At 44.4% G+C, this 25,258-nt stretch overlaps 1 protein-coding gene across 1 annotated transcript in view; it reads right to left on the bottom strand.

Moving 5' to 3' along the window:
• Positions 1-25,258, bottom strand: part of LOC146812217 (protein-glutamine gamma-glutamyltransferase E-like) — an 89,809-nt gene that overhangs the window by 15,209 nt on the left and 49,342 nt on the right. Inside the window, exons 7-10 of the mRNA XM_085619246.1 lie at positions 13,315-13,447; positions 6,819-6,922; positions 5,667-5,909; positions 1,393-1,707 (exon numbers count right to left, since the gene is read on the bottom strand). Of these exons, the coding sequence (XP_085475372.1) occupies positions 1,393-1,707; positions 5,667-5,909; positions 6,819-6,922; positions 13,315-13,447 (795 nt within the window). The remainder of the gene's footprint in view (positions 1-1,392; positions 1,708-5,666; positions 5,910-6,818; positions 6,923-13,314; positions 13,448-25,258) is intronic.

Below are 25,258 nucleotides of genomic sequence, written 5' to 3' on the forward strand. Positions count from 1 at the left end.
TATTTTATTTTTTTCTGGTGCTCCCAACGTGAGCAGTGTTTGTGGGCAGGGCTGCTGCTGACTGCCAGCAGGGGAGTGGTGTTCACTGCACTAGTTTACACTGCACTTATCTCTTTGGCCGGCTGCCTTGCAACTGCCAGCCTGACATGTGCAGTGTAAACCTCTCCACTTGCTTGTCTTAGACAGCTGGGTGGAGAGCAGGTACACACCCCCTGTGCCCGCTGGAGCATCGAGGCTGCCCGCTTCAGCCAGTCCTGGTGCAGCTCTCATGCTGCACATCTGCAGTATGAGAGCAGCGTTGGAATAAGGAGAGGGTTGGCTGAGGCTCCAGGAGGATTCGAGGTGACGTGAAAGAGTAACTAAGTACGTTTTTAAATTGTATTTGTTGGCCCACTGACAGGCACTGTGAAAAACTTGCATTGCCTTCAGCCTTAATTCAAGAGCTCTCAGTCACTGCCCATTATAAAACCTGCTAGCAGATTGGGAGCTTTGGAATATCAGCCTAAAGGCATTGTGATTAATCATAGTGCCTGCCACCGGTTTTGGCATTGTCTCAACGACTCTCCACTTTTGAGGGTCACCAACCGCCACAGCGGTTGAGAAATAGAGAAATAAGCCCCCTTGTACCTCCAAACTGGATGCATATTATAAAGGAAACTCTTAAAGAAGAACAAGGCGACGGGCAGAAAAAACCTTTTACCTAAACATCCAAGATGTAAAAAGCATATTTGGTAAGAGTTGCCAATGCTGCATTCAGAGATCTCATACATGCGGTTAAATAGACTGCAAACAAAGTTTGTGTTAGAAAGTAACTCAACTTCATTTGAGGTTTAGAGGGAACCGAACATTTCCTACTATTCCAAGTCATTGGGATCAGTTTTTAAAATACCAAATTTCACATGTTTTGCCTTATTTCTAGGCCTTCTTCCCCTGATACCTTTCAGCAGGTTTGGCCTGTAGGATTTTATCAGTTAAACTGTAAAGGTGTAATAATTATCACACAACACATGATATTGGAAACTTTGCAAACACGCCTTTAAACAGGGATCACAATTTAGCCCTTAACTTGTTGTGAGGGCCATAGAGCTTCCTCCAGGAATTAGAGGATTTACAGTTCCCTCCACACTATAAATGAGTCCCTCAGTCTTTCAAAACAGCTGTAATAAAACCCTCATTATCTCCTGGAACTGTCTGGGATCCAGTCATATCTTTGAGGTTTCTGTCCTAATATGCTGAGGAATGTAACATTGATCACTGCTTTCCATTTTTACTCAAAGTTTGCTAATTTATTTGAATTTCATATTTGTTGCCTGTTGCATTCCTGTTATCTTTGGAACTGAAAATGACCAACAGGTCTAGTGCTCAGATAGTGGGAGACTGTAGTGATTGTACCTTCATTTGGACCCAGGGTGATAGCCTGGGTATCCGACATGACCTCCTTCACAGGTTTGCGGGTATAGGTGATGGCGGTGGCACTGGTCTTCACGTCAATTTTCAGGCTGCCCGAGCTGTCGTTTTTGAGGGACAATGTTAAGCTGATCTCTTTCCCAACTTCGGGGGTGCCCTCCACCAAAAACTTTCCAGAGAATTGAGGCTTTTGTGCGGGTGCCGCCTCCTCTCTTGCAAGACTGAAGGCTGCCATTCTGCTTGCGCCACCAAACAACTTGCTTCGGGCCTTGTTGAAAATCTCTCTTTCCTTTGCACTTCCTGAAAAATGAAACAGTGTAGCTCAATGTCGGCCAAAGCACAAGCAACTAAGGTATTGAAGTCACAATATAGCTTAGCATTCCCAACAATCAGCTTTTGCTGGCAATGTGTACATCTAAACATCACCATATCTAATTAAATAGAGCACTGTGAGATAATTTTCTTGCTCTGGGTCAAAGTGTGATGATGATAAATAAGTCCCCATCTACAAAACTAAGTACCTGTGGGCCCCACCTACAACCATGTGCACCCATTAACACATACTATAACCCTCTATCTTGAATTTTCTGGGAGGCATAGGAAGGCGCCTCCCATGAATACCTAGTCTTTGGCGTCTACAGTCAGTGGAAGTTGCCAAAGTTTTGTCCACATAATTTAGTAGGTCTCACAATTATAAATTCAATTGGAGAATCTGGTGTGAATTGTAATATAACATATCAGGGACTGACATTGACCATGTATCAATGAGATGAGTGTACTGCATTTATTTAAGCACTGCTTTCTGCCCTATGTTCTATATATTTGTCTCTAGTTCCAATGATTCTATTGTTTAGCTATAGCCTGTTGCCTTAAGCTGCCAATGGGCATGTATTGCACCCAATGTTAAAGTCAATACATGTAAAGTGGAGTTCATATGCACAATAAAGATGCACTCCTTTAAATAATACTACATTACAACAACGTAACTGTCCACCCCCACTCTCAAAACCCAGCTTCCTTCCAATCACTGACCAACTCTATGTTTGCCTTTAACCCTGTGAGGCACTCCACTGACTTTTAGCAAGGTTTTCACTCAACAAATACCAAATACATAAATACATACAATGCCATCACATAGTTAAACGTGTTCACTGCAAGTAAAAAGTTTTGTTGTTGACAAAAACATAACATGATTATGTAGTTCAAAAGGAATGTGTGCAGAGGGGGTGTCAATGCAGTTTATGATGTAAGATAGTTTAGAGTAGAAGGTCCCAGGACTCTTGGGATGTGGCTATTGGTGTGAAAATAACTGTTGGAGTTGATATAGATGATCCACCAAAGTAGAGGTGAATGGCTGCAGGATGAGTTGCAAGTCCCGTGGGGGCTTCTTGTGTCAATCAAGGTATCCGAGTAACTTATACATATGTTTCCCCAAGGAAACACAGACTGCTCTTTAGGAACCTACACCCAGTGTCGTCTACCACATGCTGAGTAGCCAGCACGCAATCCTGCCCATACCAAAAATGGGACTAATCACACTGTCCCAAATAAGTTCTTTACAGAACTCACAACCTCTGTATTCTTTGAATGGTAGGGGCATTCCGCTCCCCAAAGGATACCGTGAGCCCCTGGAGAGCAGTGGACAAGTGAACCGGTGTGAGCCTTTTAGGCCCTCACACCACCATGTCCATTGAATTATGGTGTACTTCTTCTGATACAACATCTAGGCAAATCATTGGTTCTTGGGGGAAGCGATGAGGGTTCTTCAAGCCCCTAGCCCACAACCTGCATTATAGCGAATAGATTGTAGCCTTTTAAATGCTCACTGAACATTTCAACTGACTTGACACTTATCTTGAGAATATTTGGTGTTAATATTAGAACGTTCCGAAAGAGCTCTGCATTCCCAGTAGGCTGGTTTTTAGGTAAATTCACCAATCCTTTATGAAAATCACTGGTCAATGTATGTGCCCGCCTCAGCACAGTTGTACACATTCACAACATGCCCTTCCCTTCTGCTCAATGTTGGACATAGTGACATGTTGAACACAGAGGGCCTCATTTATGAAAAGTGACGCATCGCTGCGTGAAAATAGAGATGCGTCACTTTTCATTGTGCCCTCCTTGCGACATGCTGGATGTGTCATATTTACAGTATGATGCATCATGTTGCAAGTAGTTACAGATACGTCAGTATTTCTAATGTATCTGTAGGCGCAAAAATGATGCATTGCTGGAGTGTGTCAAAAAAGTGACACAACGGTAGCAATGGGTCATTTCACATGGGCAAGTCCCATTTCAAATGTGCCTGCGTCAGTCTTATGCCTGCTGTGAGGCAGGCATAAGATATTGACACATTTGCGTCCTAGAAGTGGCGCAGTGAAATCTCGTAGATTTCACTACGTCACCTCTACGAGGCTTACTTGCATCAGAACGCCCACCCTGCATACATTATACCTGGCGCAGGTATAATGTGGCGCAGGGGTTTACAAAGTGACGCATCTACCTAGACGTGTCACTTTGTAAATATGATGCAATATGGTGCATTTATTACGCTAATGGTGCGTAACAAAAAGTGACGCACCAGCAGCACAAAAGTGACACAAGGGCTCATAAATAAGACCCAGAATGCCTAGAAAAATGCTTGCTTTTGAAGGAGACTTCGAGCACATAGAAGAAAAAAAACAATTCTCTTTGCCAAGTCCAGCAGCTCTAAAATTCTCCAACAATAGGCATTCTAGAATGTTGCTTGTGTGATAATGACAGCTTGGGTTTTCATATCTATTGTGACACTATTCACAGAATGGCCTCTTTGACTGCATCCTCGCACTGTAGCGCCTAATTAAACAGCACTGAAGCTGTAGTTTGACATATGACCATCGGAAAGGTGGGAAGGAAAGCGGGGGCATGTGGTGAGGGGGGACCCACAAAAAAATAGAAAGCAACAATCACCACAGGGCAAAATCCTGCGTCAGTGTTTGCCCTGTGGTGCAATGTCGGAAAATTCTTCTCTGTAACTTTCCATTGTAAAGACAAAGGATCTTTAGAGTAATGGCCATGGTACTATGGGGCAGTGCATTCTGACTCGTACCTGATGGTTATCTGCAATATACCTTATGATCGTTGGTGTGTATCATGGTTGTTTGCAAATTCTCTGAAACACACAATGGTTCATACTCCTCAGGATGCAGGCTACCTCCTTCAAATAGGATTTGCAATCTATTCTGAAACGCAACCATGGTGTGATTTAGGAAAGACAGCTCATAATGGTAAACAGTGGTTACCACGAATCCTTTTCAGTGCATGTAATTACAACGCGGTTGTTAGAACGACCACATTGTAACAAAGCATACCATTACCCCGCAAGTCGTAGCAATGACTTGTGGAGGGGGCAGAAGGTGTTGGATTTAAAATCCAACACCTTCCCTACTGTTGCACATACTGGAGTTGGAATAGTAAATTATACTAATCTAACATCCAGCACCCCCGCTAGAGTAAGTCGTTGTTACGACTTGCAGGGTAATGGTATGCGTTGTTACAATGTGGTTGTTGTAATTGCATACGGAGAAAAGGCATGTAATGTAAGGAGGCATATTCGCTCATAATGCTCCATAACCTGTTTATGAATGCTTACTAGCACCACCTGAGCGAAAAGGGTTATATTTGTAAAGTTAAATAATATATAATGTCTAGGGATGCCTGCAGGTGTATTAAATTGGCCCTGGCACAGTGACCTGCTTGGCTAGGTGTACGATGGGCAATGTAGTACGCTTTTCTTTAGCAAGAACAGTGGGTTAACGGAACATGGGATGCTAAAAGTGATATACATGCTGAGGGGTAGAATGTTTAATTTGAAGGTGGACTGTTGATGCTCCAGCGGGACGAGATGTAGATTGTTTTGCATGCCAGGTACACTAAAAAGCAAAATGTTTGTTGGCAGGTTTTGTTTGAATGAGCAAAGGGATGTGTGTTTAGGTTACTGTTACGTCACTGTCAACATAGACAGCCAACATATGTTCAAGGGAAGCGTACATTGGAAAGTACAAATGTATTATTCTTAACTCAACATCTACTTACCAAGATGATATCTTGTAAGTCATTATTATGGACTTGCCCTAAGTGCAGGTCGACAAGGTGTTGTGACAGGTTGACTGGCAGGCATTGTGGATTATTATACAGGTTTGCTGGAATGAAGACTGTTTTTGTGACAGATTTGTTTGACCACCATTTTGAAATTGGTGCTCAAATCACGTGCTTACCTTCTGCGTATTTATAGTTGTTGGTGACATTCACACGTGCATCACTGCCCACGGCCTTGGTGCTGGTTCTCTGGCCAATTGCCTTGCTATCAGAATAGATCTTTTCACGCCTGCCATCTTCATACTCAACCATCTGAACCTTGTCAGCATTCACCTCAGCAAACACGAAGGGGCAATCATAGGGCAGGTCAACATCTCCTTCTTTGATTGCAAAGAGCGCGGTGGGTCCCAGGCGTAATATACCTAATGTAGAAAAAGAGTATTGACACCCTTACCTTGAACACAATGATCTTGCCTGCCCCTAGTGTCCCTCTTCCTCCTATTCTCTATTGTGTATACACTGTGTAACTGAACTACCCTCAGAGTAGCAAATGAACTGCGAAGCAATGCGATGGATACTTCAAGAACTTTCACACCACCAGCGATTAGGTGTCCACTGCCTAATAGCTATATAATGGTGTAATGTTTCTGTCTTTTATGTTTTATTTACCAGTTTGTCACAGTAGTGACCAAAACGTCACCAGACCCCTCTGACATTTTTAAATTCAGAATAAGAAAAGGAAATCTATAGAAATATGAGACCGGGAGTCAAAGACTCCCAATAAATTTCAAGACTCTTAGGAAATGGATATATTTACTAAAGTTTTGCACAGGTGTATGTATACCTTGTGCGCTGTTGGCGGGATGTTTAAATCCATACTGTTGAAGAGAAAGGGATGTTTATGTTCTCCTTGTTATAGTCTTCATTGATGCCCATCATGGCAGCAACCTATATTCGAGGGAGTATTTTCTGCCTTCTCTAGCGCAGCTTAAATCCATAACATTTAAAAACAGGCAGCCAACTGGGCTGAAAAAGCAAGAAAATCTTACTTGTGGCATCACGGCTACAATCAATGTATATTAAAAAAGGAACATTTTCTGGAGGTTTATGACTGTAAATTAATACCAAAAATGTTCTTTAATGCCATATTTGCTAACGCAGGTATACCGTTTTGCTCCACTGTCGTGTCTTACATCACTCTGAGGATGTAAATTATGAGGCCATTGGATCTGACTATGGTGTCAGGGATAATCCATAGGTTCTAATTTGAGCAAATCAAGTACTTAGCCTGCCCACCAAGGTCAGCACCTTAGCATTTAACATATAAGTACCTTCACTTTCCTCTTGTGGAGTTGCGTCTAAAACCTGCCATCCATTGTATTTTGATCCCAGGTCATCTCGGACGAACCAACTTTCATTCCATACATGGAAATTCCTACAAGGAAAAAGAATCCACAAAATATGTTTGCAAGCAAGACTAGTACTGTAAAAAGCACCATTCTGCAACCAGAGCATGAATGCAAGCAAACCTCCTGAAGATCACCACTGCTCTGGAGCAGGCCTGACATCTGTATTCAATATGAGAGCATAAGCCTGTAAGAAAACCTGCTCAGTGGCGTGGCTAGCCCTTTGGCCACCTGTGCAGGGGGTGGGAGTATCCGCCGCGAGACAGCAGGTTAGAGCGGTGGGAGGCCACCGCCCCCAAAACTCATGCTTCACCGGGCAGACCCCCCCTTCTCCCTCTTGCTACGCCACTGAACCTGCTGTAGAGCTTCTTCACCCTTCACCCATGAAGAACACTGATTTCTAGTGCGCTAAAACATACGGTCTGGTTATTTGTGTCTGGGAACTACTTGTCAGGAGTGGAATTGGCCTGCAGCAAGTATGCACCTCAATTATGCTTTAGACTGAGAATGTTTTCAGAAGAGGATTTTGAATAGTATGTTCTGGTGCTCACATTATGATTGAGGTCTTTCTGTGGGAATGCTGAGTGTTCAATCACTGACGGGACATTGCAGGGCCGGCCAAAAGCTGCACAGTGTCTGTTATGTTATTATGGAATGTTGAGGCAGAAGGTGATTGAGTCCAGTGTTAGGTAGTTAGTGAGACAGATTGCGATGCAGCTGAAACCTAGAAGGAGCAACACAACCGCCTCCCCCCCCCGCCCCAGGTCCCTTCATTTGAGGAGGTCACAGGGTGGAGCTTTGAGTTCTGAAACTTTCAGAAAGTCATAAAATATTTTGGAACGGATACTCTCAACAGATTAATGAGTATATTTGGTTTAGGTTACAATGCAGTTTAAGCTAAACTCTCGCTAAGCCCTGGTAGATATGGCACAAGCAGCAGGCAGTTCCCCAGAGAAATATGTGCTACGTTCAAGCAGTACAAAAGAACATTAATGTTAAGAGCACAATACAATTCTCACACTAATTTAGAAACATCAGAAAAAAACTCATAGGAAAAAAAATGCAAAAACTATTAAACTCAGACAAGACAAATCAGAAAATAGTTTTTTAAAGTTTTACAGCAAAGAGTACTGAGACTGAGAATGCTCTTGAGAGTTGAAGCTGAGGTGGCAGTCTTATCCTGTGCAATTGCCAGTGTAAGGTAAATTCCCCACTCTGAATTCTGGCAACTTTCCCGCCTCCATTTACAGGATATTCTTACCTAAAATACTGCACACATTCCCAGAGCCCCTCATCCTAGATGGCCCTGGCCTTTGTCCCGTGTTGGGGGTGCAGAAGAAGGTCTGAGTTGGCTTTCAGATGAGAGATTTCAGTTATTGAGATGCCTACCTGTGATCCCCACTACAAAGGAAGTACTGTAGTGGCAGTCCTTTGTGTTTCTGTTTGTTCCTATCCCCGCCACAGAACTCATACCTGCTAATTGGTGACTGTCGAAACCACTTTAGCCTGCCTGCTCTTCATCCGGCTGGGTCTAGTGGCTTAGAGGACTAATGCATCCACTGAAAAGGCCTGTGTTTGACCTCATGGTTCCAGGTTCAAATCCCAGTGGGGACACTCATCCTTCTGAGGTCAATAAATTTAGTACCATTTACTTGGGTAACAATAAAGATCTGTTTTTCAACGCCAAGATACCCTTGGGTGAATGTGAGCCTTACAAATACACATGTCATTGTCTCTCGGGGCTTGTCATTAACACCTATTAAGGGATGGGTATTTTAGTCACCCCTGTGGGGCTAACAGGCAAACTGATTATTGTTTTCAAAAGTTAATTTGCCACTACCCTTATCAAAAGTCCATTTTCCCTATTAAATTAGGTTTTTAACAGCGGCAGCTCATCTGCTATGGCCTAAACGTACCACCCCACCCCCCCCAAAAAAACATCAGGAAACGATAAATAAAACAACACTTGTTGTATTTCTCCTTTTCTGACCAGTCTTGGGGGTGGGGCCAGGGGGGTGACAGCACAGACAGGAGTGGTAGTGCTCTCCCTTCACTGCACATGATGGTTTGGCCCGCCGTGTCAGGCTGGCCCAGCTCTCATGCTCAGTTAATCTCTCTCCAACCCCAGATGCATTGCTGGAGCTGGCGAAAGCAGGCACCAACTCCCAGGCTGTCCTGGAGCTCTAATTGAGAGCACTCAGGCTAATACTAAAGCTGCTCTCATGTGAGAGCAGCTTCATAATTGGTTGCAGGGCAGGCTGGGGGCCTGTGCCTGAAGAAGGGGAGCAGAGGAGTGCGACACAGGACGTGGCCAGCTAAAGGTAAGGTTTTGAAAAATATATTTTTTTGCCCCCCTCCTTTCCCGACCCCTTTGCCCCGCCCTTACCGCCTCTCCACTCGTAGCAAACACCGACCGCTACTGGTTTTTATTAACAAATGGAAATCTTGTAAATATTTCTCTAGCAATATGAAATACATGTTTTATCCACAATTTTGGTTACCCTACACAATGGCAGCACCTATTTTTGTCAGTCAGCTAACTAGCCTTTGGTTTTAGCACCCGCTAGACAGAGCTCAATGGTTCTCTCCGTAGCCGTACACTTTTTTCATGCATCTGAGTGATGTAAATGTATATTGCAGGCCACACACAACATTTAACTCCCATGCCACTGGTGAGTTTCTTTTCCAAATTACCATGGTCTTCCTGGAAACTTAATAATACAGTTGATTGTAACTAATGTAAAAGTGTATGTGTATGGATAGAGCACACTCTCTGCCACTGAATGGCAATGTCACAAAGCACAGTGTCAGAAAAGGTGAAAAGTCAGTCAAGTTGCACATGAAAAAGCAAATTGCTACACAACCCTGCTCTGAAACCAACTATGGACCCCTCTCATTTTAGATCATAAGAATGCTCCGAGAATTTTGAACTGAATTAAATAGAATCAAGCACTCACATTAATGGGGTGCTATGCCAATAAGTTGGCAGATGAACGCAATGATCACAGGATTACAGGTGAACCACCAGAATCCCAAATAAAGCAGCATTAATAGAAGCTACACTCCTCCTTGTACTGATAGAAGTCCAAGCATGTAGCACTCAATGAGCATAGGGGAGAATGAGTGTCATTTCTGTAATTTATCTCTGTAAAACCCAGTGTCATTAATACCAAATTATATGATGTGTATGAGCTGACTGCTGTCTCATTTAATTATTAACCCTATAAAAATGAATTCTGGGAAAGGATTACTTTACATCACAGAATGTTCCCTTAGTTTGGTTGCAAGGAATTTTGACAAGGAGATGTCAATCCAACCATCTTGAAGAACTGGTGAAGTGTTCAATATTAGGGTAATATTATTAGGGTAATTTACACACAGCAAAATCTCATAATGAAGTAAAAAAGTTTTGAACAAATGTCTTTAAACAAAGTTACTGAATGGTCTTTTACAAATACATTGATAGACTAAACTAAGCTCATGCCAAAATGATTCATATTACGATATTTGAGAAAAGGCACAACTACCAATAAATACCTCAGAATGACAGTGGACTAGGCCTTTTTGTGGTGTGAGGTTTCCATGAATTTTTAGAAGTACTAGTCTACTTTATCTGATCCAGTCTTGCCAAATTCTAAGTCCACTAAGGCTACACAGCTTAACTAATGCTATCAGTATCCATTACATGTATAAATGAAACCAAGATGGAGTGAGAGGTGAGACTATTTGGCTTTGCCAATGCTTGTTTAAAAAGTAATCAGATATTGCTTGGAGGAGCAGATCACTCGTTTTAATGCTGATCATATTAAAAAGCCCCCAGAAACACATGGAGGCCACCATACACAGTAAACGTTCATAAATATTGTGTCAAATAACACTTATCATAAAGGATAACTCCTAGCTTTAAACTATGAGGACATCTTCCCTTTAAGAACCTTATAATGTTTTTTTATTGCAATTTTTAACATTGTGAGCTCCACTAAAGGTATTGGAGCTTTACGTGAGCACCAGTTACATTACACGAGGTCACTGTCAATTCTTAGTCACAGGGGGATCATAGATTCGCTCAGAATCACATGATGTTAAGCTAACGCCGAGACTCGAAGCTGGTTCCCCAGTTCCAAAGTCTGCATCTCGATAAATACTAGTTCTGCATATTATGCATTCTTCTTTGGGCAAAAACCCATAATAGGAAGTATTTCCAGCATCCAGTATCTAACCCGCTCTGGAGTACTGTTCTTTGCTGGCTGTTGTAGATATGCATTTGTATTCTGCCCCAGTCATAGGCAGGCCTGTTGCATTTGAATTTATATTCAAGCCCACTGCAATTATGCTGAAGAAGAGGACGAAATTATGCGGCAGTGTTAAGCAAATTATGCAGCAAGAAAAGGCAAATTAGGAGCCATAATGTGGCACATTTTGAAATAGCATTACTTCATTACTTCGTCATTTTTAAACTTGGTAACATTGTCTGGGCATTGTTTGCACCTCATTAGTACCAGTTTAATACCCAAATATAGCAAAAAAAACAGAAAGAGATCAGCTTTGCAAAGGGCCATCCACTGCACAGTAAAACATGTTGCACTTTTAGCAACTTTTGAGCCGCTTGAGCTAGAAATTAAATATATTTTGTTAAAATCTGAAGATTATGCAGCAGATGATGGATTATGGCACAACCGCATCATATCTAAAACTATGCGAAAATCGTTGCGGCCTCACAATCGCATAATTCCAGTGGCTTATAATCAAACCTCAAAATCTCATGATTTTTTTAACCAAAACTTTCCACGGCTATTATTTTCATTAAACATAGGAAACAAGCCTAATCTATCTGTGCAACATTTGAAATGACAAAATCACATTCCTGCAATCAACTGGGTGGCAGTTCAGAGTTGGATCTTAACTAGAAGTATAACTGACAAACTAAAATTGCAATATACGTATATCTAGAGTAAAATTATCAGAGAAGTATGCCTTATAAATGGAAAAGACATTGCCAGTGCAAGATACACTTTCCTGATTATTCTTTTGTACCAGCAGAGGTAGCTGTACCTTCCCAAGCTTATACACTGGTGCTTGGCAAAAAAGAGATCCTTTCTAACTCTAGAGGCAAAAATAGTCAAAATGTGTCCTGAAGAGGCAATCCCATACCCAAGTATAGAACTATGCAACCTCTAATTCAACTATTTTTCAATACCAACACTTTTTCTCTTTAAATGATTCTTGTAAGTTGTCTTGTGAGTTTTAAGGGGTCCATATGGCAAATGGTGTCACTATAGCTCTGAAAACCCCAGCAGACGTAAATAAACAAAGAAACATTATAGGATGTCTTTTGTTGGGGATTGATAGGGGTAACTGGGAATAATGAATTGTGGTGTTGGTCTATAATGGACGGGCCCTTTAATGAATGAATGAAATAAATCACTGGTTTATCAGCAGAGCACCATACCAATCTTACGATTTATAAATTAGTTACACTTCGGACGTATGACAATATTTTGCATTCTCCTGAGCATACATGGGGGCATATCAGCAACAACCGGTGATAATTATCGCTAAGCGCACTTAGTGTTAGGATAATTATCGCCGGCTAGCGTGGATTTTTATCGCTGAGATAGCGTGCTATTAGCAACGCTTATCTCAAAAGCGATAAAAATCCTAGCGCTAACTGCCAAACGTGTGATTATCGCTGGAAACCCAGCGATAATCCCACGAAGTTTGGTGATAGCTTGCTGATAGGGCCTCACATACTTAGCCATTATATCCACCTTCCGTAGTATATCATGGCTAAGTTAGTTTCAAAGCAGGCGTAAGGAAAGTAGCGATAACAGACGTTATCGCTACTTTTCTTGTCGCTATGCTGCTATGCGTGAAGCTTGATAATAGGAGAAATGTTGCTTAGCGACATTTCTCCCATTATCCTGGGGAGGAACGCCCACTTTGCATCTCATTAGAGATGCAAAGATGGGCATTAGGAATTCAGGCGCTAAGGCAAAGTTTCACGCGATAGCGTGACCTTGCTAATTTCGCGATGAAATTATCGCCGCTTTTTGGCCGAAAACGGCCGCAAAAGCGGCGATAATTTTCTATTGCCACCTTGTAGAGCTAAAATCCTGACTAAGCCACCCCTAACATTGGGGGTGGATTATGCTGATACGACCACAGGGTCATATCAGCAAGGTTATCGCCCTTTTGCAGAAAACATCGCTGGAAAACCAGCGATGTTCCCTGCAAAACGGCAATAACATCGCTATCTCTGGAATTTTTATCCCCCTGGAGCAGCGCGTTGATGATAACGCGCTACCAGGGCGATAAAAAACAGAGATAAGAAAATTATCGCTAAGCACGGCCAGCGATAATTATCGCTAGCCATTGCTGATATGGCCCTTAATAAGTATTTGGCAAAGGTAGTCATATTTACCATACACTGTCGGGAGAGTCAATAGGTTGGCCACTTTCGTTGTATATTTCCTCGATTAACAGGTTTCTGTTGGTATCGTGCGCCGACTGGAAGTTTGAGACCACTCGTGAGGGAATTCCAAAACACCTGAGAACTTGGTACAAAAAACAAAATTGCAAATTAGTTATTGAACAAAACGCCATTGAAGTATGAAAGAAATCGCCAACGAAACAATCACTTTTGATTTTCTACTTACATTTACTACAAGGCACTTTTCAAGTGTCACTCTTGATGTCTCTCATCTAACTATCATCCCTTAAAGGCCCCCGCACATCCAAACATTTTGTGCTTGAATCTCTCAGCATCATATCAGAGAAACATTTAATTGGTGCAAAAAAAAGAAAAATCAATTTCACACAATGTTCCTATTGTGATATAATGAATGGGAGCAAACACATTGTGCTCCGTCCATATTACTGAAAGATGTTTGCAACTGGGAACTAAAATCGACGAACTAGATTGTATAATCAAGCCATATAAAACAGAAACAATGGCAAAGCCAATTGGACCGACTTTTATTTTGAGACCTGACTAAACCATTAAAGAAAATCCTACAGCAGTAAAAAACAATGGAAGATGATTGTTTTCTGCATAAAGTGCATCTTAGAGAAAAATCATTTAATATGTGATGATTCAGTGTACTTTTTAGTTGTAAAATAGTCCATTGTGGACTGCAATGCAAGCACTTCTTAGGAGGTGGAATGATACACTACACAGGCAAATAGCATAAGGGGACTCCTCTGAAAAGAACCTTAGCATATTTTATATAGTTAGCATCAACAGGTATGCAGACAGCAACAATGTCAAGTCATTCCTAACAAGTATCAAGTGTAAATTAGTTTCGGTCTGCATTCTAGCCTTTAACAATTAAATTATGAAAAATATTTGACTATTTTAAAAAGAAAAGTAGAATGAACTAAGTTTTCAACATGTTTGCTATTTGAGTAGCAAGCATTTGCAATGCAATAGGTCTCGTTTTCGTTGGAGTTGGAGCTATTGGCATTGTAAATGGCATAGTTTTTTTTTTGGATTCAATACAAATAAATAAATCAAGTAAACAATGCCTCTAGTTATGAGATGTTTGTTTGACGTAGAACTAAAAGTCTCAGTTAGAAAAACACCACAAAGAACCTCTCTGTCACACATGCACCAGGTACAAGTAGCACTCTTTGTCAGTTCCATACAGACACACACACATATCTTAGATCTAAAACACACAAAGTACACCTATGAGTAGTAATGCCTCATGTTCTTATACATGCGCACACACATGCGCCCTCTCACACACGCCCAGTCTCTCACACACGAGGTATACCTATAAGTAGCAACACTCTCTCACACCCACATGCATACAGCCTCTCTCTGATATATGCAAGACACACCAATGAGTAAGACTCTCTCACATTGTCACACTTGCCACAATCTCTTTCTCGCACATGAACAGCCTCTCACATTTGAGGTATATATAAGAAGCCCTGCCTCGCAGTCTTAAAATGCTCTCTCACACACCTTCTCTCACCCACAAACGTAGCAGCAGTTTCCCGTCAGCGGTGTAGCTAGTTTTTGGTGCATCAGGTGCAGTGGCACCAACGCCCAGAGGGGTCCATTGAAGCCTGATAATTGCTATATGTCATTCCCCCAATATCAGTTAAGGGTCCGTTTGCCTCGCTTGCACTAGTGCCCATGGTATCCGTGTTACGCAACTGTGCTCCCACACAAGCGTGTGGCCTCTCTCACACTTACTCCCACGCAGTATATATATAAGTAGACCTCTCTCATAGCCTCTCACACATGGGATGCAGTCACCGGGTGAAGCCCTCACCCCGCACTGAGGCGTCCTCTCACTCCTCTCACCCAGTCCTGGGCTGCCACAGCCAAGCCCCAGGCTGCGACTGAGGGGGAACCATCGGAGCAGCCTGCAGAAGATGGATTTTCATTGAATGCCCGTGCCGTTGGGGGCCCACGACATTCTCCGTGAAGCACTGACGGGCGCTAATAAGAGGCACCCACTGGAACCAAAAATTCATTTCAACGGAGCTGGCAGAAGGTGAAGCTGAAAAACTGCTTCCCCACATCAACACAGCAAAATCTTTTTTATTCATAGCAGAAAAAGCGTGCTCGTTTACCAGCTCTGCAATATTTCCATTTGTAAAACTATTTTCAAAAAAAGAAAATGTCCTGCCTGTGCTGATGTGTTTCTGTTTTTTTTTTTGCTTTGTTATAAATGACTTGGATCTGAGAAGTGTCAATTAACATGTATTAAACAGCTTTATGTGCACGGCATGTGTTAAACACATCGGGGCAGATTTACAAGCCCCCTGCGCCACCACGTCACTTTTCGTGACGTACTGATGGCGCAGGGGGTTCCTCCATATTTACATGGAGAGGAAAAGCCACCCTGCGTGACTTTTCCTTTCTTCGTAAATATGGCCCCTTCCCACGCAGCACTGTGCGTGGAAGGGGCGTTCCATGGGTGCTGCTGTGGATGTTCCCACGCAACACCCATGGAACAAAACACATCTCCAGATTTACCAGAAATCGTAAATCTGGAGATGCGTGTTAATGCAACGCCACCCTAGAGGTGGCGTAGCTAGGTGCAACGAGGAGAAATGTTTTCATTTCTCCTCGTTTTTTCCTCCCTGCACAAAAACAATCTCCCCATGACGCAGGCATCCTTGCACCAGCGCCGACGCATGGCTGCAGTTTGTACGCCAGCGCAGGGGAAGCACAGAGATGCAACATATTTTTGAAAATATGTCACATCTCAGTACTTTCCAAACTAACGCAGCACGGCACAGCAAGATGACTTGCTGCACCGTGCTGCGTTACTTTGTTGTAAATCTGCCCCATCATACCTTTGTCTTCTACTAAAGCTTCGCCCATTGTGATGACATTTTATGTTGTGTATTTTGTAAGTCTGGGGTTAACTGGCACTGTGAAATGAGTGTTAAAGCCATAGGCACACACAATGCAATTACTTATTGAAGATTGAAACTTTTTTTACTTTTTTTACATACCTGTGCTACATATTGATGGGAATTGTTGGACTCGGAGAAAAAGTATAAAAGAGTAAACATGCAGGGGGCTTGGCAAACAACTGAGCACGGCGGACGCATAGTCGAGGGGCTCCTGCACCCGGGCCCAGTAATCCGGCTCTAATTTTACTGTCCAGCAACCATTGACAGCAGCGTGGACACCTGGGGACGTGCACCTGTACAATAAAAACCTGCTAGGGTGCAAGGTGTGCAGTAACGACCGCCGAGACGGGCCGACCGGCGGCCACACTGTACTACCAAGATGGCGGGCAGTGTCTGATCCTGCAAACCTATGGCAGCTGGCCCTCCCAAAATGAATGTTGCCGCCGCTGGCGGCGGCCAGCAGAAAAGGCGAGGGAGACCGAGCTACTGGCGGCTTGTGTGCATGAGAGTCTGTTAATTGCTGCACTGGCCACCACACAGTGAGACCAAGATGAAGGGCAGAGTTCCCTGATGTATGGCCGGCCCCAGAATAAAACCTAAATGGTGGGCTCCTGGTTGCATGAGAGGCCAAGCCCGTCTGACGGAGCGGCCTGGGAGGGCACTCCGGGCAAGCCACCTGTAATAATAAAAAGCAATCCAGGTGGTATTTTCAAGTATGTATTCCAGTGATGCAGCACAGCAATAGCACACAACTGGCCATCAATGAGGAGCAGTGCAACTGACCAATTGGACTGGCAGCAGCCACAGGGTTCCAGGTGGAATTGGAACACATATTATAAAATGCACAAAGCAGTGAGGTAAATATACAGGGGAAAGGAAAAACAACAAGCATTGAAAATGCAATATAAAATGACCAATGCAACACACCTCCCTTTGTCAAAAAATAAAGAGAAGATGTGCAGGACTGGTGAAATCACCTAACAAAATCAGACAGCCTTCTGGGTACCCGTCTAATACGATTTGAGTCCTTGACCCTAGAAGCAACTGTGTCCTCAGAACAGTCACGAGTAACGGAACATGAGTTTGGCCTGCATTCTTGATAGTGTCTAAAAGCAGACTCAGCAATATTGAACAAAGAAGAACAAAGTTACTTACCTGTAAACTGTGGTTCTCCAGTATTGGTGTCTTTCATAGATTCACATGCTTGAATATTCCCCGTCGTCGAAGTGGGTTTCCCACGGTATATAAAAAGCAATAAGTGTCATGTATATATATACATACATAAACCACATAAGAGCATCTACATACCCAAATAAACTTGATATATTTCAAAATAACATATCAAGTGCAAATACCATAGGATAACATTGATACATAGGAGAGCATTGAGAAAAAAGAATCACTTTACTGACATATCCCTGTCGTTTTATAGTCCAAACTCCAGCCAATCAGGCGTAAGCACCCTCTTGAACCTTCTCCTCAGAGGCTCAGGCCCTCAGATTTTCGTAGCACAAGAGTGACATAGAGTCTAATGAGGAGAAGAGAGCCTCTGAGGGGAGGAGGGTGGGTCGCATGTGAATCTATGAAAGACACCAATACTGGAGAACCACAGTTTACAGGTAAGTAACATTTGTTCTTCTCCAGTATTGGGGTGTCTTTCATAGATTCACATGCTTGAATAGATTAGTGACCAGTAAGCAGCAGCAACAGGCTGACAAGGCCGTATTAACATTGCATGAAAATAGTGACATTGCATTCAATACGCAATTGATAATACTCAAGGAGGGAAGTAGCAGAGGCTCACCTTATTTAAACAGATTCCGAAGAACTGCTTGTCCCACAGCCGTGTCCGCTTCATTAATCGACTCCAGGTAGTAATGCTTTGTGAACGTGTGCCTGTTGGACCACGTAGCTGCCCGGCAAATCTGATGGATGGGTACACCAGCGAACAGGGCAGTGGAAGAGGACATCGCACTCGTAGAATGAGCCCGTACTCCAGAAGAAAGAGGCTTGCCAGCCTTTTGATGGCAAAAGGAGATTGCTGAGGAAACCCAACGTGCAATCGTAGGTTTGGTAACCGACTGACCTTTACAGGTGCGCCCGTTGGCCACAAACAGCTGATCAGATTTGCGAAAGGATTGTGTTCTGCTGATGTAGAATTTAAGACACCTCTTTAAGTCCAAAGAGTGTAGACTCTGTTCCGCTGGAGATTGCGGATGCGGGAAAAAGGTCTTCAAGATTTCTGGTTCCTTGAGATGAAAATCGGACGGCACTTTAGGCATGAAAGCAGGATTAGTGCGGAGAAGTACACAGTCCGATCTAAATTGAAGAAAAGGAGGTTGTATTGTAAAGGCGTGAATGTCACTTACTCTGCGGGAGGAAGTCAGTGCAAGGAGGAGGGCCACTTTCCATGTTAAGAATTTGAAATCCGCCGAATGGATTGGCTCAAAGGGCGCCTTCATGAGCTGAGCCAATACGATGTTAAGACGCCACGTGGGTGGAAGACGCCGAATGGGCGGGAACATCCGGAAGAGACCCTTGAAGAATTGCTGTATTACTCTAGATGAATAGAGAGAGGACGAGCCGTCCTGACGAAAGCGAGAGATTGCCGCTAGAAAGACTTTTAAGGTGCGCCAACTGCAGGAAGAACGGCAGAATTTGTTCCGGGGAGGCGCGCACTGGATGGATGTGGACCGACGCACACCAAAGACAAAATCGCTTCCGCTTCAGCTTATAAGTCTTCACTGTGGAGGGCGCTCTCGCCCTAGCCAACACCTCCCTGCAGGCCGGTGGAATGTTCAAATGAGCAAATTCAAGGTGCTCAGGTCCAAAGCAGACAAGCTGAGAGAACTGGGATTCGGATGGCAGATCCGACCGCCGCTCATTGTTAGAAGGTCCGGCCTCGGGTGAAGAAGGACGGGTTCGCATTGGGAGAGGAGGAGCAACTCCGAGAACCATGCCTGTCGAGGCCACCGTGGAGCTATGAGGAGCACATGGCACGGTTGTTGCCGCATCTTCCGCAACACTCGAGGAATCAGAGGGATCGGCGGAAAAGCGTAAGCAAATATCCTGCACCAATCTATCGAAAGGGCATTTCCGCACGACCCTCTGTGGGGAAACCAGCTTGCGTAGGACTGGCATTTGCTGTTCTGTGGAGTTGCAAAAAGATCGATAGTCGGGCGACCCCAAAGTCCGAAGACAAAATCTAGAGTCGGCTGGTGCAATTCCCACTCGTGGGTCGATGACATTGACCGACTGAGTGCATCCGCTAGAATATTGGAGATGCCGGGCAGGTGAACTGCAAGGAGCGTAATCCGATGGAGTATGGCCCAATCCCAAATCCTCTGAGCCAGCCGGGAAAGCAGCGGAGATCTTGTCCCGCCCTGCTTGTTCAGGTAGTGCATGCTGGTGGTGTTGTCCGTCTGAATGAGGACTGACTCCCCCTGGAGCTGGAGTCGGAATGATTTCAACGCCAGGAAAATGGCCATGAGCTCCAACCTGTTGATATGCCAGTAACGCTGAACCAGTGTCCATTTGCCTTTGACGGACAGATCTTGCAGGTGTCCGCCCCATCCTTCCATGGATGCATCCGTGGTAAGAACGAGCTCTGGGGCTGTCGTCAGAAAAGAAGTTCCCGCTGCGACGTTGGAAGGACAAGTCCACCAATGTAGCGCTTGAGCCATGCGAGCTGTCACAACAATCTGGTCATTGAAAGAACCGGAGACCTGACACCATTGCTTGTCCAATTCCTCCTGAATGGTACGACTCTTCAGTCTGCAATGTGGGATCAAACCGATGCAGGAGGACGCCATCCCCAGAAAGGACTTTAATATGCAGACTGAAAGTGACTGCTTTGCTGCGATGGAGCCTGCGAGCTGCCGAATTCGTGCTTGCCGATCTGCAGAGGCGAAGGCCATAGCCCTGCCCGTATCGAAGGTGGCGCCGAGAAAGGTCTTGTACCAAGCTAGCGTGAGCTGGGACTTCTGCACGTTGATTGACAAGCCCAGAGATTGAAACAGAGTCAGACAGCGCTGAGTATCGAGGGCCGCTTGGTGAGAGGACTGAGATTTGATGAGACAATCGTCCAAATATGGGAATATTTGAATACCCCTCAGTCTCAAATGGGCCACCACCGGGGCCAGGATCTTTGTGAAGACTCAAGGAGCTGAGCGCAGGCCAAAGGGCAGAACCCTGAATTGGAAATCCCTGTGGCCTACACGAAAACATAAGTATTTCCTGTGGCGTGGAATTATGGGCACATGGAAGTAAGCATCCTGAAGGTCGACTGTTGTCATGAAGTCGCCCTGAGAGAAGAACTGAAGTATGTCCTTTAGCGTGAGCATGCGGAATGATTGGTCTTTGAGAAATTTGTTGAGAGACCTCAGGTCGAGGATGGGGCGCCACTCCCCAGATTTCTTGAGTATGAGGAAAAAACGGGAATAGAACCCCAACCCTTTTTGTGATTTCGGAACCACTTCGATGGCCCCCTTCTTGAGCATTATCTGGATCTGATTGAAAAGTTCCTTTATGTGAGCGGGAGGAGGTCCAGATGGAGGGGTGTGTGGAGGGATCTTTACAAATTCTAAGGCATGGCCCCTTGAAATAATGTCCAAAACCCAACGGTCCGAGGTGATTAAGGACCAATTAAAAAAGAACTGGGAGATTCGTCCTCCAACTGGAGAAGGGGGAAAAATGGTGAGAGGGGACTCTTGATGTACACGGTCATTGTTTTTTGGAGGCGTTTCCTCTGTAATTGGACTTGCCTCTATAACATTTGCCAGACTGTTGCCTGTAAGACTGTTGAGGCTGTGAGGAGTAACGTTGTTGTCCTTGGTTGTAGGAGCGGTACTGGGAGGAAGACCCATGAAAGGAAGAGGTGGTGCCGCGTCCGCGAGCACCCCGAAAAGGCTGCTTCCGGAACTAGAGAGTGCTGAGGGAGCGAGCCATCTCCGTATCCTTTTTTATGGCCTGTAAAGCGTCTTCCACATGTTGGCCGAACAAAGATTCCCCATCATAGGGCATATCAAGAATCTTGGCCTGGACCTGTTGTCGGAACGAAGTGGAACGAAGCCAGCCCTGTCTTCTTAAAATAGCCGCTCCAGCCAACTGATGAAAACCCGTGGAGGCAATGTCTACGGAGCAGTCGATGATTTCGGAGGATGCCCTCGCACCCTCTTGCAGGATCTTTAGAGCGTCCGCTCTAGAGTCTTCTGGGATAAGCTTAACAAAAGCTGCCATGTCTGACCACATTTGACAATCGTAACGGCCCAGGATAGCCAAAGAATTTGCTGCCCGGACTGTTGTTGAAGCCATGGTAGAAAACTTTTTACCGATAACATCCAGGCGGCAGCCGTCACGGTCAGGAGGCGACGAAAGTGGAGACGAGGGATTTTTGGAACGACGTTGTGCCGCCTGGGTGATCACCGAGTCTGGCTTAGGCTGAGACACTAAGCAAGCTGGAGAGGAGTCTGGGGCCTTGTACTTCTTCTCCAATTGCGGGAGCACTGCCGGGATGGAGTTAGGAGTCTTCATTAGCTTAATCCCTTCATTCCAGATAAAGTCTATAATGGGCACGGCCCGTACCTGCTTCTGCGGCTGGGATTTGAAGTCATACAGAAAGCAGTCCTCTTCCCTGACAACCATGGGAAGGTGAAAGCGTTGAGCCGCTCTTTCCATCAGCTGATGGAATCCTGTAATGTCGACAGGTGGTGAAATCACTGGTGATGTTGGAGGCGATGAGGGCGAATTAATTTGATAGTCATCCCAGTCAGCCATAGTGTCGTCATCTTGAAGCTCTCCCTCCTCCGTATCCTGATTATCCTCCGCCGCACCTGCTGCAGGGGGGTCCTGTAAAGGTGCGGATGGCGCCGGCACCGTTGACACCACAGGAGGAGACGGAAAGGCAGATGGCGTGTCACGTGGAGATCCATGAGAGGAAGGTGGAAAACGACGATTGTAATCGTCCAACATAAATTGAAGGTTGGAGATGAGCGATAAAGGAAGCTGCGCCATAGGACCTTGCGCGGGAGGGTGTTGCTCCTACTCCTGATTGTAATAGTCCTGCGAATAGTCATCGTCCTCGAAATCTTGGCACTTAATATGAAGCTCAGAAGGACTACGAGCATCCCGAAAATTGGACTGAACATCCTCATCAGGATCCGAATCTTCCCCATCACCAGAAGGGAATAGCTGATGAGGTGGCCGAGTGACCGGTGACATCATGACAGAGTCCAGCACGGCATGACGACGCTGCAACAAGGATTCGTCCGTCGACACTGGCGCTGGTGTAGACATGGGCACCAATGGCATAGTTGCAAAATTTGACAGAGTCGCCGTCGACGAGGCCGCCGTCGACGAGGCTGTCGCCGACGAAGTCGCCGTCGATGAGACCGCCGTCGACGAAGTTCGCGACGACGAGACTGCTGTCGACGACGAGGCTGTCGACGACGAAGAGGCTGTCGTCGACGATGTTTTAATCGCCGGCGGCGATGACTTCTTCTTCTTCTTTAATATCGTCGACGAAGCTTTAGACATCGATGAAAGCACCATCTTCTTACTCGACGAAGAAGATATTGGAATCGTCGACGAGACAGCCTTTAAGGAAACACAGACCACCGTCGATGGTGAAAACGTCGATGAAGTCGTCGTTGACGATGCAGGAAATCTGCAGGAAACTGTCGTCAGAGTCGTCGACGAGGTTGAAGAAGTGGCAGATCTCGTCGACGGAGGGACCGTCGACGGGCCCGTCGACGGTCTTGCATGTTTGTGACCAGAAACATGCGCTGACGGAGTCAGAGACGCCTGAGAGCTAGATCTCGGGGGCGTTGGCGTATCAGAGACTTGGCCTGCAGACACTTCCACAAGTTGAAGTCTCTTCTTTTTCAGAAAGGGAGACGGCAAGTCCTGAACACTACTACGCTTGGAGGAGACTCCTGTTCGAGCAGAGGCCACACTTTCCACCTCAGAAAGGGGGTCATCCGTATCCTTCAGTTTTTTGAGCCACAACAAAAGGCGACCCTCCCTGTCCTTCAAAGTCTTTTGTGAGAAAGTTCTACAAATCTTACAGTTGGCTACCTTATGGTCAGGGTAAAGACAGTAGATACATTTTTCATGAGGGTCCTCAGAAAAAAGCCTTAACTTTCCACAAGAGGCACAGGGACGGAAAAGAGACTTCTTACTTGAAGACATGATGAGAAAACTCAAACCAGAGCAAAAGACTGAGCAGAGCTCAGGGAGACTCCCTTCACACGACGTGCAGTAGAAAATCTGAGGGCCTGAGCCTCTGAGGAGAAGGTTCTAGAGGGTGCTTACGCCTGATTGGCTGGAGTTTGGACTATAAAACGACAGGGATATGTCAGTAAAGTGATTCTTTTTTCTCAATGCTTGCCTATGTATCAATGTTATCCTATGGTATTTGCACTTGACATGTTATTTTGAAATATATAAAGTTTATTTGGGTATGTATATGCTCTTATGTTGTTTATGTATGTATATATATACATGACACTTATTGCTTTTTTATATACCGTGGGACTCCCACTTCGACGACGGGGAATATTCAAGCATGTGAATCTATGAAAAACACCCCAATACTGGAGAACAATCAGATGTGTCATCCTCAACATTAACCATGTCTGAGCCAGCAGGACATTTGGCAACGCGCATAACATTCCACAACTTACCATCTTGAGTGAGGACACTATTGTCAAAGACTTTAACAATCTTCATAGCTTTGCTAAATCTATCTGAGCATTTGCTGATGAAACCAGGTTTTCTAATTCTAACCTAATTACCAACTCTAAGAGAATGAGATTTAGTTCTCTACTTACAGTTGTACCACAATTTCGCTTTAAGCTGCTTTGCTTCCACTCTATGAGCAGCGCAGTTCACACATTTTTCAGAAAGGGTATTATTTTTGCACTTCTCCTTGAACCACCAAGGACAAATCTTGGAAGTGGGAGCCCTACCTTTCAACAACCAGAAGGGACTGACTTCAGTGGTGGTATGGGGCGTGATATGATATAACCACAACTTTTCTACTATTGAATTTCTCCAATGTCCACCCAACTTCATGACATCGGCAACATAACCCTTTAAAGCATTCGACCTAGCCATTCTCATGTGGTTCATATTCAGAAGTTGTAACATGTTTAATATTGTGGCATTTGAAGAATTTTTCCATTTCTAACGAGGTAAGCTGCACTTCATTCCCCGTAACAAGGACTGAAGGGCAAACTTCTCTGGCGAAAACTCCCTTAAAAAATTCCATAACAATGTTAGTAGTAGAATGCGATACAAATTTCGCTTCTGGACACTGTGAGTGGTATTCCACCAGTACCAACGCATAACGTGAATCATGTGGTAAACACATGAAAGGACCTGAAATGTCAAAAGCCAACTATTTCCAAGGTTCATCAGGCCACTCAGAATTTTTTAAAGGTGGAACATTAAGTTTTAACATTTTCTCACTAGACATGCAAGTGACACATTCTCTGACCGTGCGATCAACCATGTGATCCAAACCTTTGCCACCAAAAATAATTCCTGACAAGGTGTTTCATTGTAGACATTCCAGGATGTGTTTTGTGTGCCAGTTTTAAAATCATCTTTTGCACACCAAAGGGAGGCTCACATTTCCCACTTTTGTACATAAGTTCACCCTCTAATTCTAGTTCATCAGCAACCTTAAACATGGCCATGACCTCAGCACACAAATTCTTTTTCTCAGGCCAACCCTTAAGAATGTACTCCTTAATAGTCTGCCATAAGAGGTCTTTCTTTTCACTCAGTCTCCACATGTCCTCAGAAATACCTTCGAACTCACCAGAAACAACATCTTGAATGGTGGTAACCACTTCAGAATCATCAAGATTGTCACAAACACTTTCTGGACAAGGAAGGCGAGACATGAAATCAGCTATAACATTTTTTTTCCAGGCACAAACTCTGTCTTAAAGCAATACTCTTGCAGTCTGGATGTAAGTCTA

Source organism: Triturus cristatus, chromosome 7 (assembly GCF_964204655.1).
Source record: "Triturus cristatus chromosome 7, aTriCri1.1, whole genome shotgun sequence".
Classification (NCBI taxonomy): Eukaryota; Metazoa; Chordata; class Amphibia; order Caudata; family Salamandridae; genus Triturus; species Triturus cristatus.